This window comes from Coptis chinensis, chromosome 4 (genome assembly GCF_015680905.1).
Source record: "Coptis chinensis isolate HL-2020 chromosome 4, ASM1568090v1, whole genome shotgun sequence".
Lineage (NCBI taxonomy): Eukaryota > Viridiplantae > Streptophyta > Magnoliopsida > Ranunculales > Ranunculaceae > Coptis > Coptis chinensis.
In genome coordinates this window covers 11427842-11441624 of record NC_141459.1, presented here as the reverse complement: position 1 = coordinate 11441624, position 13783 = coordinate 11427842, and the positions used below count along the sequence as shown (strand labels likewise).

The window sequence follows — 13783 nt, the reverse complement described above, 5'->3', positions numbered from 1 at the left end:
TATTCTATTTTTATCATAGAATGGTTATTTTATTTTTTTTCCTTTTTGGATCATAATTCAATCAAAACTAACTCCTCGAGTTATTCGATGGATTCCCTAAACCAAACCATATATATACTAAGAGACATGCGAAAGTTTGGAGGATCATTTTGAGTAGAAAATTGAGCCGTCTGTTGGAATTCAGAAGAGACGAAGTGGAAAAGAAGTTCTTAAGGGGATCAAGGTCTCGGACTAGCTGTCACAAGGAAAAAAATACAATGACATAAAAGAATTTCGCATTCTTGATAGGCTTGATGTACATGAAAAGTGCCCCAGCGCAGTTGATCCAAGAAATGCACTAGGTCGCTCCAGTGGGCAATGTCATCAAATATAACATTGATGGATCAGCCCAAGGAGTTCCCAATAATGGCGTGGCTGGTATAGTATGCCGAAATAAGGATTTAGCGGTGGTTGGGGTTCTTGATGTGGGTCTCGGTCGGGTAGATAGTTATCATGCCGAATGCACAGCCATAGTCATGACAGCTGAGAAAGTGGTGGAGATGAATTGGGGTTGCATTTGGATTGAAGCCGACTCAGAAGCTGCTGTAAAGGCCTTCAATGGTGATGCAATTCTATGGATGTTTAGAGCGAGATAGAAGCGAGCAATTGCATTTTTACAACACTGGAAGCTATCCCATGTTTGGAGAGAAGGCAACTTTAGTGCGGATGCAGCAGCCAAGAAGGGAACCACCTTATTGCCCGATACTCAGGGGAGGATCTATGAGTTGGCTGACCCAGGCTGTAGCCCCCCCTAACTTTGCTCAAAACCCAAAAGTACAGTGGTAATTGTTCACTCAAAAAAAAAAAAAAGTAGTGAGAATTAGTGTTAGTAGCCCCCCTTATTGTTGAATCCTGCATCTGCCCCTGCCGGCGATACTTCAGTATGGAGCACTAGTACACTATATTTTGTTACTAAGATAGAAAGTCCCTTTAAGATCAACTATCAATTTAGATGAAAAAAATGTAACTTGTATTGTCTTTGACAATTCATTTCATTAATAAATTTCCTTAGTTACGTGCAAAAAAAAAAAAAATTGAAAAAGAAAACACCACATCCGGATTCCGATTTTGTTAATGGGTTATCTTATTTTAGTTTTGTTTCTTCCTACAGGCTACAGGTACTGATTAGGCCATAAGAGGCATTACTAAGATTGCAGCAAAAATGAATTCGATAAACTACCTAAGTTGATGGTATAATTAATTCGGCACTTACAATTGGATAGTGTACATTTGTACCGTAAGACGTGGCATCAAGCAATCTCCATGAACATTGGACAACCCACGAAGCGTGGTGATGTGTTAACATACATGTCACAAGCACCATGACTTGCCTAGTTGTCTGAAGTTGAAGATTGAAATTCGTTGTGAAATGCATGAAGAGTTGTGCCCAACTGTTTACTGCTCATTACTTGCACCATCTTACGCGTTGTTTCAGCCTATGTTTAAGATTTTAGGAATGAGATTGATTCTCTTTCGGTTTTACATCCTAGAGTTGTGCACCAATGTCCCAATGTCCCCAATCAATATTCACACTTCACACTACACTTTATGGATGCTATGACTTCCGAGAATTTGAACAATTAAAAGAAACAAAAATGTCCATAAACTAGACTGCGTGAAAGTATTGCCAAGGTTTACCCAAAAATTCAGTAGCAGTTGGGTCAGTGTGGTTTACCGAAACTGGATAGTAGATTGAGTCCATTGACTCTCTTGACAGACTGTTCTTAAGTAAAAAATGTAGGAGCAGTTGAAAAGATGGTTTGGGGATAGAAATTAGGATTATTATGATATAAAATCATAGTTTTGGCTGCCATACCGATTGCTTCAAAAACTTTTGATGAATTGACCAGACACGAAGAGTTCCGGGGAAATATAAATTTGATACAAACAAACTCACGATCTTTTTCTAAAGAAATTGTGAAATAGGCCAAGTTTTTTGCAACGAACGCGCCTAACAAAATAGGATATTTTCACTAATGATTAGTGGAATCCGAAATTTCTACCTGACAAATGTAGTTCGCGGTCAATAATTGTGGACCATTCACTATTCACTTGTAGAGTTTGTTTGGAATAGTTAGGCATTTCAAAAAAAAATTCTGTGGAGGGATTAGAAATTGCACCCACATCGAGAATTGCTAGCATCCTGCCGTCTAAAGGGGTAGGACGGTATAACACAGGAAGTAAAAACTCACAAAAAAATGAAAAACACAATTGAGATGCACACCCAGATGAAAAAAAATTATGAAAGCAAACCAAAGGAATTTGCTATTTCATTATTTAACATCAAAAGAATGAATAAATCGAGGAATTACAGTATAATTTTAGCTCTCTAAGAGTATACACTAATAGTTTAATTATAATATTCTGTTGTTGCTGTAACAATCAATCCCTTAAACCAATGTGGAACAAGATGATGTTGAGGGATCAAACAAAGCAGGCAACAAGTATTTTCTCCCATTAGCACCATTGGCATTGTAACTAGCACCACTGCTTGAATCCACCAAAAGATCCCCTGCATAACCAGGGTAAGCATTCTTTCCATAAATTCCAGGACAAGCCGAGGCAGCTTCAAGTGGTGCGTCAGCTGGACCTTGATAGTACCCATTTCCAAATGGATTTGTAGCTGTTCCAGCCAGAAGACTAGCGAAGTTAATTATCATTCCATCTAGACCCACATCATTATTTGGTGCAACTAATGGTGAACCCTGTGGTCCATAAATTGGCTGATGAAACGGCCAAGCACATTGACCAGGACACTGTACTTCAGAGTTACCAACCCAGATATAGGCATATTTATAGACTTTGTTCTTGATGTGAGCATCTTTGGTTGAAGATGAGCCATGAGTACCACATCTGCTAGAACAAAACCCATCAACTAGAACATCAGAAGCTGTCAATACAACGTTGATGGCATTACTTTGATCACCTTTTGCAGCTAAAAGTACCAGTTGTTGATTACTCAAAGTTTTCCCAAGAGAATAGTTCTCATCAAGAATCTGTCTACCCATTGTGAGATGAAGTGAGGTTGGTTTTTTTGAAGTGAGATGGTAATATTTGTCAGTTGTTTTCCACCATGTTGAAACTGAAGGCTGACTCTGGGTCTTGGAAGGGTAGAGAGATTGGACAAAGTCAGAAATAATTGCCCTTTGGGATGGTTTGAATTCGCCATACCATATGAGATTGATGGCAATATTTCCAGAAAGAAGTGGGCCTTTGTGGTATTTCAAGAGTGGAGATTGGTTTTCAACTAACTCAGTTAGTTTCCTTCCAGCTAATGAGACATGAAAGAGAGAGACTACTAATAGAAGCTGTAGTAGCAGAGTAGAAACAGAAGTAAAAGCCATTTTCAAGTTCAAATATATAGAAGAGTTGGGAAATGAGAAAGGAAGATGAGTTTGAAGTTGTGTGTTGAGAATGAAGAGAAAGAAGGGTTTATATAGGACTGAAGATTTGAAGACGTGGGAGTGAGAAACAACTGAGAACCAAGTCAGTAACGGTAGTCACATACGCGTCTTACTTTAATGAATAGTTTTCTCTTCTGCTGTGAACAGCTATGTGCGCCAGTGGTCACGGAAAACTACAGCATAGCTACAGTGGTGCAATAGGCATAACACCACTGGGCTGAAAAAGATTGATTAATCTTGCACGTGAGAAATTAAAACGTGACAACAATGAAGAAGGGTTTAGAGGTGGATATGGTACAGATCCTACCGGGGAGGTATTTGAATTACAAATGGACTTTCGGATGTCAGAGTTGAACACGCCCAACATTTCTGGATTAAAAATTCTCTGTAGGTAATATGGATTTACTAGAAGCTCTGTTGGAATTAGAAGTTTCCTACGGAAAATTAGTTTTTCTGCAAAAAGTAGCATTAAAGGTTTTAGATTTTCAGCAACAAATTGCATTCTCTCAAGTTTTATCAAAAATATTTATTTTATGGCGTGGGATTCGATTTTGGGTGCAGGAGAGAGAATTTGAGAAAAAACAACTAAAACAAATAGTTTTTAGGTTTGGTGGGTTTGAAGACGTGGAAATTTTTTAAAAAATCCAACTACTAGCGTCCCCAATGCAAATCACTACGAGGGGAAATAGGGATTTGTCACTCTTATGGAGCCAAAAACCCTTAGCCAATGCAAGAGTGACAAATCCGGAAGCTTTTAACTTAGTGACAATGAGGGTAGCACTTGCTACTGGGAGATAGCTGTTGAGTTATGAACTTGGACGGGACCTTTTATTAGACGGGACCTTTTATTCCGTTTTTTTTTTTTTTTTTTTTTTTTTTTTTCCGGACGGGTATACAAGTGAAAAAAGAGGCTCCTGTCAATTTCCTCACTAATCTTAGAGAAGGTAGATCGACGTTTCGGCCTGTAGATATCTTGATATATAGCTGGTCTTATGGAAAACATGCATGTGTGGATGTCATAGGGGTATCCCCTTTTGTTGGTTTTGGTAATGGAGTTTTTAGAGTAGGGCAAGCAGCTAGTAGAGCTAGTAGTGCAGCTGCAGCGAAAGTGGAGAAACATGAAAGAGCGTGCATGGCTAACCAACACTGCTTCATCCCGTTTACATTTGATACATTTGGTTTTTTAGCTCCAGATGCAGTTGAGTTGCTTATGAGGATGCAGAAAGTGTTAGACAAAGAATGTGATGACAACCGATTCTCCGCGAATATGTGTTTAGGAGGATTGGTTTTGCCATTCGGAAGGGGCTAGTGGCGCAATTTGTAGCGCTTGACCTCTAATTAAGTTTGTTTGATTTATTTTTCATATCAATAAATATATATTGTAGCTAAAAAAATAAAAATAAAAAATAAAGTTTTTTGTTGTCAAATAATTCAGGTTCAAATGAGTTACGAGAAAGGAATGTCATCAAGCAGCAAGGGAAGATGTTTTAATTGTGGGGATTCTGATCATTGGAAGGTTAATTGTCATTGGCTTGACGTTCCTTGTGTTAACAACAATTGTCCAGAAACTATGCACCTTCAATGGAGTTGGTAGGAACATAGTCAAGGAATGAGGTTCCTTGGATGCAAGGCAGCACCAAGGTGTAAGGATTTTAAGTGGGTTGATGTTGCTCCTGAAACTATGAAAGGTGTTGTGAATGAGGTGGAGATCCCCAAAGAAGGTGGAAAATGTGAAGCTAAACATTGATGGTCCTGGTGCTATTAAGATGCAAGTTGAAGGCAGTATATCTGATGTTGCTGAAATTGTAAAGAAGCTATCATATCAGTTATATGAATCAATGTAAGTTACTTGTACTTTCACGAATAAATTAATGGAAGTTACCTACTTTCACTATCACATCCATGCTACATTTACTTACTAACTTACTGATACCTATCACACATACACAACACTGCAAACAATATTCAACAAACTAAATTTGAACTATCAAACATAACACTAACATTAGTGTTACACAATCCAAAGCATAACACTGACATTGTAGTACGTGCTTCAAAACAGGGCACTGAGAAATTGTTTAAGTAAAAGCAAACCTAACAACCATGAGATATCACAAAATGCACAAAGATGACCTAATTCAACTACGCCTCTGAAGGTCTACCAACTGAACAAGATGCCTGACTGGACGCAGTGGCTTTCATTTTCCTTCCTCTTGGTGGCATAGGTGGCATGGCTGGTATTTGTAACACTGGCCTAACTTGAGATTCATTTGGTTGGAACTCACTTGATTGACTGGGTTGTTGAGTACTCTGAAATGTCATGGAAGAAGGTGTTTGGCTTGATTGACCTGTCTCAGCACTGACTATGCCCCTTCCTTTTTCCCTACTCTCACTAGCATTGGCTCTACCCCTTCCTCTTCCAGTTCTTCCTCTTCCCCAACCTTCACCAGTATTTGCTCCACCATCACTAGCATATGCTCCCTCACCACCATCTCCTCTACCCCTTCCTCTTCCAGTTCTTCCTCTTCCCCTATCCTCATGTACCAGCATTTGCTCCACCACCACTAGCATTTGCTCCCTCACCACCATCTCCTATACCACTTCCTCTTCCAGTTCTTCCTCTTCCCCTACCCTCACCACTATTGGTTCTACCCCTACCCCTTCCTCTTCCATTTCTATCCCTCCCATCTCCAATGTTTTGAGGAACTTGGCTCCCATCTGCAGCATTAATTGGCCTTTGTATAAAAAGATTATGAACTGCCCTTGTTCTTGGTCTCCCACCCCTTCCTCTTCCTCTTGCAGTGGGTAAATTCACATTGCCACCCATCTCACCACCTTGACAAGTTCTAGCATTATGCCCAAATCCACAACAACGCGAGCACCTTGTTGTTGTTGTTTCATCTCACCTCTTTTTCTATTGACTCTTGGCCTGCTAGGTTGCCTCTGTCTATTTAGTGGGTAGATAAACTCCTCTTCAGTAGCCTATACATAAAAGCACAAGGTTAATAAACATGTAAATTAACCTAAATTAGCATATGAACAAACAAAAAATTACAAGGTTGTACTATACTCACCACTAACCATTCATATTCATGTAAATAAAGGGTGATGCGACCACTACAACCTTTTCTGTAAGCTTCTACATGCAGTTAAGTAAGGGCTACAATATCTAAAAACAAAACAAGTAATTCAGGTAACAACATCTAATCATAACTAACAAGTTAACTAACCAATAACATCAATGTATACGTAGGGCTACTTACTGAGTATATGTCAATCTCTTTGGCTTGATAACAACCACAACCACAACATGAACACATACAATCCCTGTGACTTGCCATTCATTACAGTCACATGTTTGCCTCTGCAAACCTACATACCACCATTTACCAAATGTATGAGTTACTAAGAACTTCCCATCATCAAAACCGCCTACATGAAGATCACCAATTTCATTTTCTCTTTTACTGATGATTGCCATCACCCTTGGCACCAATATATGGATTAGTCAAAGTCTCTAACCTCTCTTTCCTATCATACACCATCTTCATTTGTAAAACCATAATAACATAAATCATCTTCACAATAGGCTTATCTCTAGCTTCCGAATGTGATGACTTCCCAAGCTTCTGTAAAGTTATTAGATAAATGATCAAACTTGACAACATGATCAAAATAGGACCTTGCTCATAGTTTTGAATCTTCATTCCTCAGATAATCTTTGGCTCCAACTTCTCTTCTTTCAAGCACATCCATTAGTTTCTTAAACTCAGATGGCTGCATTCCAAGCTTCTATATCCAATCCTCTAAACCTAGTTTTCATGTTCTTTACCATGTGCCTGAAACAAAATCTCTAGTTGTAGTGAGGGAACACACTAGCCACTGCATTATTTAATCCCTTCTGCCTATCTGAGATAATTTTAAGCCTTGCAGGAGGGTTACTCAAGTATGGTTCCATTATCTCTAAAAATTTAGTCCAAGTTTATGTGTTTTCTGAACCACATATAAAGAGGCAATAGGGAACAACCCATTGTTACTATCCAAAGAAATGATAGATAGACATACACCTCCATGCTTACCCTTCAGAAAACACCCATCAAGTCCTAATTAAGAGAGGCCTACAACCTTGTACAACCCATCCAAGCAAGCCTTGAAAGAGATCCACACCCACTCAAAACTCCTAAAGTTTTCATGTCTAGATTTCCTTACAACACTTCTAGGGTGGGTTAGTTTTCAAAAGCTGCCTACACAACTCAAGTAGTTTTGAGTAAGAAGTATCATAACTTTCAAATATTTTCTCCATAACATGGTTTCTTGCATTCCATGTTTGCCAATACTTAACTCTGACTTGGAACCTACTCATAATAATTGCTTGAATGTCACAAGTCTTATAACTCTTATGATGTATCCTCATATCTTCCTCAACCATATATGCAATCCATGGTACATTTGCCAATTTGTCCTTGTCTTCTGCAACCCCCTCACAAGAATGTATGTTATTTAGCTTCCTAAACTTCATTGTATGTTCATCTGTTGTGACTCTCACATAACAACTCCACTTGCAAGTGTCATCTTTACACTTGAACTCAAGTTTATCACTATCATTTCTCTTGTACATCCATATGAACTTGTTTTTAATAACATACAATCTCATCTAGCTTCTACACTCATATCTATCCTTCCATAACTGACCAACTTCCAACTTTAAACCTACATTAGCAGCAGAAACACCTTCATCAGTTGGTATTTCGAAAGTTCTTTGTATGGTATCATTCACTGAGTTATCATCATGAACTAAGTTGTCTTGATGAAGGATGTCTTCATCAACTAAATCTATGTCTTCACTATCACTTAGCTCTTCACCATCATATGTGATGTATTCCTCATCTGATGAGCTTGCACTATGGTAGTACTCTTCAGCATCAACTTGATCCACATTCACATGCCTACCTCCCAAGTGTGGTGGATCTACAATCCAAAAAGCAAAGTTATAGAAAGACAACATCTATTACTTAATTAGAATGAAATTTAAATAACTTTAAATTTAAATCTATCTTACCATATAACTTAAGAAGTTCCAAATTCTAAGAAATCTTCAAAATCATCTCCAATTTCTTATTCATCTACCCTGCTATTGCTCTTCCCTTTAAGCTTGCTTTGTTTGACTTTTTCTTGGCTTTCCCCCAACTGGCCCCCTCCATGAGCAACTTGCTCCCCAATGTTTGAAGTCACATGCCCACAAACTGTCTTATTCTTAGGCTTCTATATATTATATTCTAAAAGGTCTTGTTTCTTATAGCTTGCTGATAAAACATAAAAAGATAGTTTACCTACGAAATGAATGATAAAACTCAAAACGTAAGTAAACTAACACTTAATACGTGCCCTAATTTATCAAAGATTTCTACTCTCAATCCTATGAGATATAGTGGAGTAGATGATTAGCTCCACCTCCTAGTCCTTCCGCGATGGTAATGTTTTCTACGTTATAAATAATCTAAACTAAAGTCTAAATGAGAGATTTACTGAAATGGCAACTAGACTACGATGCAACTACCCACAAGATGCAACTAGTCGACTATTAGAACAACTATGGGAATGCTACGTCGATTCTATGCTAAGGAGTTAGAGGGGATTGATTCCACCTTAACTCGACTTAATCCTACTAACGACGAATCGTCGTAATCCGAATTGAATCGCTTCAAGCGAAACAATCCAAGTTACTCCTAATCCCTAATTACACATGGCATTTCTACCAATTCATAACTAGCATGTGAACGATTACACCCATTCTCATGGTGAACTAATCATTTCTAGAGTGGAAAGGAAATTACGACGACTCTACGATAATCGGGATCAAGCTTTCATCAAGGCTTCTCAACCCCCTCAAATGGAGGTTTAGCCGAGAATCATCACGTTATCATTCTCAATGGAATTCGAACAAGACATGATATAAAGATGGAAACTTTGCTTGTTTAAACTCAATTCAAAACTACTCATGCAATAATTGAATTTAACTAATAATGACAAACAATTGAATCTAAGAATTGAACTAAATAAGTAAATGGAAAATGAACTAGATTACCAAAAACACTATTTTATTAATCTAATGAATAATAAAACAATTATTCAAATACTAAATTAATAATCTACTTGTTCTAAAGTAATTAAATATGAAACTAGATCTAAAACAAGATATGAAAAACTAATTAATTAACTAATTGAAATTCTCAAACTAATTAATGGAGGCTAACTAATCTAGGTCTAACTATCTGATAAGTGCTCAAAAAGTGCTATTTAACCCTCGATTATGCCTCTTGTTTAGCCATCTTAGTGGACTAATAGTGTTTATAAGTTGTGTTTTAAGATTCTACAGGTGAAAAAGAGAGTTTTGTAGAATATTAGAGAAAATGGGGTAAAACGAAGCAATTCGGACATTAAGGATCACATGGGAGGCCCGTGGACAATCATGGAGAAGGCCAAGGAATTGGGCTGTTAAAGATGCGACTTGAACCTCTTTTAAAGTCTATTTGGAAGCCCAAGGCCAAAGGATTCGTTGTTTGGACCAAAGCCCGCAAAAGAGGATAGAAGGATAGAAGCGAGAAGAGAAAATCGGCTTATCGTCAGGGACGATGTATCGAAGATCGGACGATTGAGTACATCTGGGGCGATAAATCGATCGCCCGGATGCATTTATTAAGTCCGGGACGCATGAATAATCGTCCGGCACGCATGAATCGACAATGTAGCCAATTCCTTCCGGTTTGAAGGCGAAGTCGGACTCTGGAAGAAGTCTATTTGTATTAGGAAACAAATGGCGGTTTGGAATGCTTCTAGAGCTCATTGTAACCACTATAAATAGAGGACCTAAGTGCCTCATGTAATTTGCCAATTCACTTATATTCTTGTCTCGAGGAACTTGGTGAGAGAGATTAATAATAAAAGATCGGTTTTTAACTAGGTGAGTCTTAATAAATTAGTCTTTCTAATCTTATGTTCTTCGACTCTTCTTCTTCTCGTTCTTAGTGTTCTTCCTTCTTTATGGAAGGCTAATCTTCTCCTTAAAGGGAGGAGATGAAGCCCGATCTTAAGGTTTAATGATTCTTCCGGTTCATGGTGTTCTTGTCGGGTTAGTTCTTTATATTTTTTTAGTTATTAGTTCCATTGCCCACACCAGGGGATGGAAGTATAGAATAGGATTTATGTTTTGCAATATTAATATCATGCTAGTGTTCTTTACTTTTCTTCTAGTAGTATAGTTCTTTAGAGTTAAGGAAGTATTCTTTGTGTTGCCTTAGAAGGGGTAGCTCAGGGAGGGGCTGCCTGGGGAAGTATTCTTTGTGTTTGCCTTAAGTGGTGATTCATTGAATGGCTGCCCTATTAGGAAGTACTCCTTGATGTTGCTCTTGGTAATACATTGAATGGCTGCCCGAGCTTACATAAAAGGAAAGAAGATATTAATAGCATAAACATAGGAACAACCTTAAGTAGAATTAATGTTAACGATGTTTTCAGTCAAGAGGGGCTTACGACACTTTCAACCGATTGCCTAATTGTAGTCTACTTGTAAAACAACCATGAAGCGAAGGTCATAGATTAAAAGTATTGGTGGATTCTAATCTCTTGAATTCTCTCTCTTATAAATTCTCGATAGTTTAGTTAGTTTAGCTTTAGTTTAGCATTAGAATCTACAATCTCTACTATATTAGTTTTTATCCCTCAAACCCCCACTTTCCAAATTGTTCTTCACATAACATACACTTAAAAGTGGAGCGATATCCTACTCATCCTTTACTTATTGAGGGATAATTAGGTTTTGATACGCTTCTATTTGTTCAATGATCATCATCTATCTACATCATCCATACACCATCTAAACACACAAAAAGAGGTAGTGTCAATGGCGCCGCTGCCGGGTTAAGTTGTTTATGTTTAACGTTTTCTTTCAAGATTAGAATTTTGGATCTTGAGGTAATTTTAGCCGCATCATCCATCCTTTTAAGAAAGAAAGAAGCTTGAAGGACATCTCGAAGACAAGATCTACCATCCAGGTTAGTCGAATCTTCATTCTTTTTTATTGCTTTCTTAGTTTAGTTGTATCATAGTTGAGTTTTATTGCTTTCTAGTATAATTGCATTTAGAATCTTTTCAACAATTGAAGTTGTAAGCCACCACGATGAAAAATCAAACTCTAGTGTTTCTTTTGTCGAATCTTGACAAACGGACTATCGATGCGTTAGGCGAAGTGGTACTTAAACAATCCAAGTGATTCACCATAACCCTAGAAGAGACGACTTTTAGAAACGAAATGAGATACTTAGCTGCAAAAGCCAACCCAAATGAAGAAAAGTAGTTTTACATTCTAGTATAATTTAAAATAGTTGCATAGTAGGATAGTTTTTGTTATTTTCGCATAGAATTTTCTAGTGTATGCCCGTCGTCCATATCATCGTCCAAGAAGAACACAACTGATGGACAAGGTTTAACAACCGACTCACAAGAATAATACTAGGCGAGATTGAAACAATGGCCGCGAAGCAATGATGGAGGTGTTTTGGACACCAATAATCTTGAAGCTATCCCTCCCATGCAAACCTGTGAGGAAGAAGGCGAAAGGATTTCTATTCACCAATCATTGGAGACCCACCCGGCAGTATTGTTTTCGAGAAGCTAACCAGGTTTGAACTTAGAGCATCGGTAATCTCTATGCTTCCAAAGTTCAATGGTTTCGACAATGTTGACCTTATGTTCACATGAACAAATTTCTATCGATCTTGAGAACTTTCAAGAACCAGAATTTTAGGGATGAGAGTATCAAGTTAATTCTTTTTCCACTCTCACTCGAAGGTAAAAGCATCCGAATGGTTAAGCTGCCGCGACCGATCAATTCAATCAACAAACCGAGAAGTTGAGAACAAAGTTTATGAACAAGTTCTACCCACCCCGGAAGAAAACCGGATGCCATGCAGCAAGCCATCGACAATTTCAAAGGGAAGGTGGTGAAGAATATCATCAAAGTTGGGAGAAATTCAATAATCTGCTAGTCTCATGTCCACATCATGGTTATGATAAGAGCACACCGGCTCATTTTTCTTTTCGAGGACTTTCTACTATGAACAAGCGGATGATACGATCAATGCATCAAGGTAAGTTTACATCATTGGATGGAGAGGAAGCCTACAACTTTCTTGAGAATTTAGTGAAGACACTTTCAACAATGGAGTACTAGCAACGAGGGCGTAGCTAGAGTGGAGGGTCTTAGAAGAAATTTGGCAACCAAATTCAAGAAGACCCAAATCAAGCAATGCTATCAATTATGGCAAGCTATCAACGGGACTTGAAAATCTGAACAAGAAGTTTGATCGGTTCTCCATGAATCCTCCAAAACCAAACAATTTCCAAGCTAAACCTCGGCCATCCAAGCCTTGTTATACCATTTTGTGAGCTATGTTACGATGAAGGCCATACCACCGAAGAGTGTTAAGTACTATCACGGATACTAATGCAGAGGCATGTAGTATCAACTCTTTAGGAAGAAATAACCGGTTCAATCGAGGGACGAAATTATTGGAAGCCACAAAATACAAATCGGAGAATTTTCCTCGAGGATTTCAGAATCGATCAAATCGGTTCGAATAACCGAGATCGGTTCCAAAACCGCCCGTGAACCATACGAAAATCAACGATCATACGGGAACCCGGCAATACCAAGCCAACACAAACAGAGAGTTAGTACCGGATCTTATGAGTGGATATATTGCCCTACGCCTCGGTCGAGCAAAGCGGTTATCCCAATATCCGGAAGAAGCTATCACCACCATTGTCAATGAAATAAAACGGACAAATCAAAGAACCCGAAGTTGGAGAATAACTTTAGTGTCATTCAAGGCCGGATAGGGCAAATCGTTTGCCGCGACAGAGAGATCAAAAGGAGCATTACCAAGCCGGCCGAGCAAATCGAAAAGGAAGAGGTGTCCTGCGGTGGATAACCCGGAGATTACTCGGTCCGAATGCCCAAGTTAATTCTGTCACCACCACTCAGAGGTCGCAAGAAAGTTGATAACAAGATTGTCTATGAACCAGGGAAAAGATTACGTGGAGCCTAAGGTAACTTATGTCCCTACCATCCCACCCATTCTAACATTCCGGATATATCTAGTGTTGTGCCACCCACTGAAGTAGCTGTTGAGAGAGAAGTTGAAGGAACTACTGTGGAATTAAGTAAGAAGAAGCCATCACGAGTGACTCCACCTGTCACTCCACTATTCATCACCTGTCATGGATGACATCAAGTTCAAAGAAAAGCTTGAATCGCTTATGCTTGATGGACCACCTAAAGA

At 38.5% G+C, this 13783-nt stretch overlaps 1 protein-coding gene across 1 annotated transcript; it reads right to left on the bottom strand.

Annotated features, from left to right (window-relative positions):
* Positions 1 to 2270: 2270 nt before the first annotated feature.
* Positions 2271 to 3526, bottom strand: LOC147501874 (protein PHOSPHATE-INDUCED 1-like). Its single transcript, XM_086606886.1, has one exon. It carries the CDS (start codon positions 3381 to 3383, stop codon positions 2430 to 2432), a length of 954 nt encoding a protein of 317 aa, XP_086463012.1. The 5' UTR covers positions 3384 to 3526; the 3' UTR covers positions 2271 to 2429.
* Positions 3527 to 13783: the final 10257 nt, after the last annotated feature.

What these genes read in the sequence shown, in the direction of transcription:
- LOC147501874 (XM_086606886.1), bottom strand. Translation starts at nt 3,383, where the DNA reads ATGGCTTTTACTTCTGTTTCTACTCTGCTACTACAGCTTCTATTAGTA.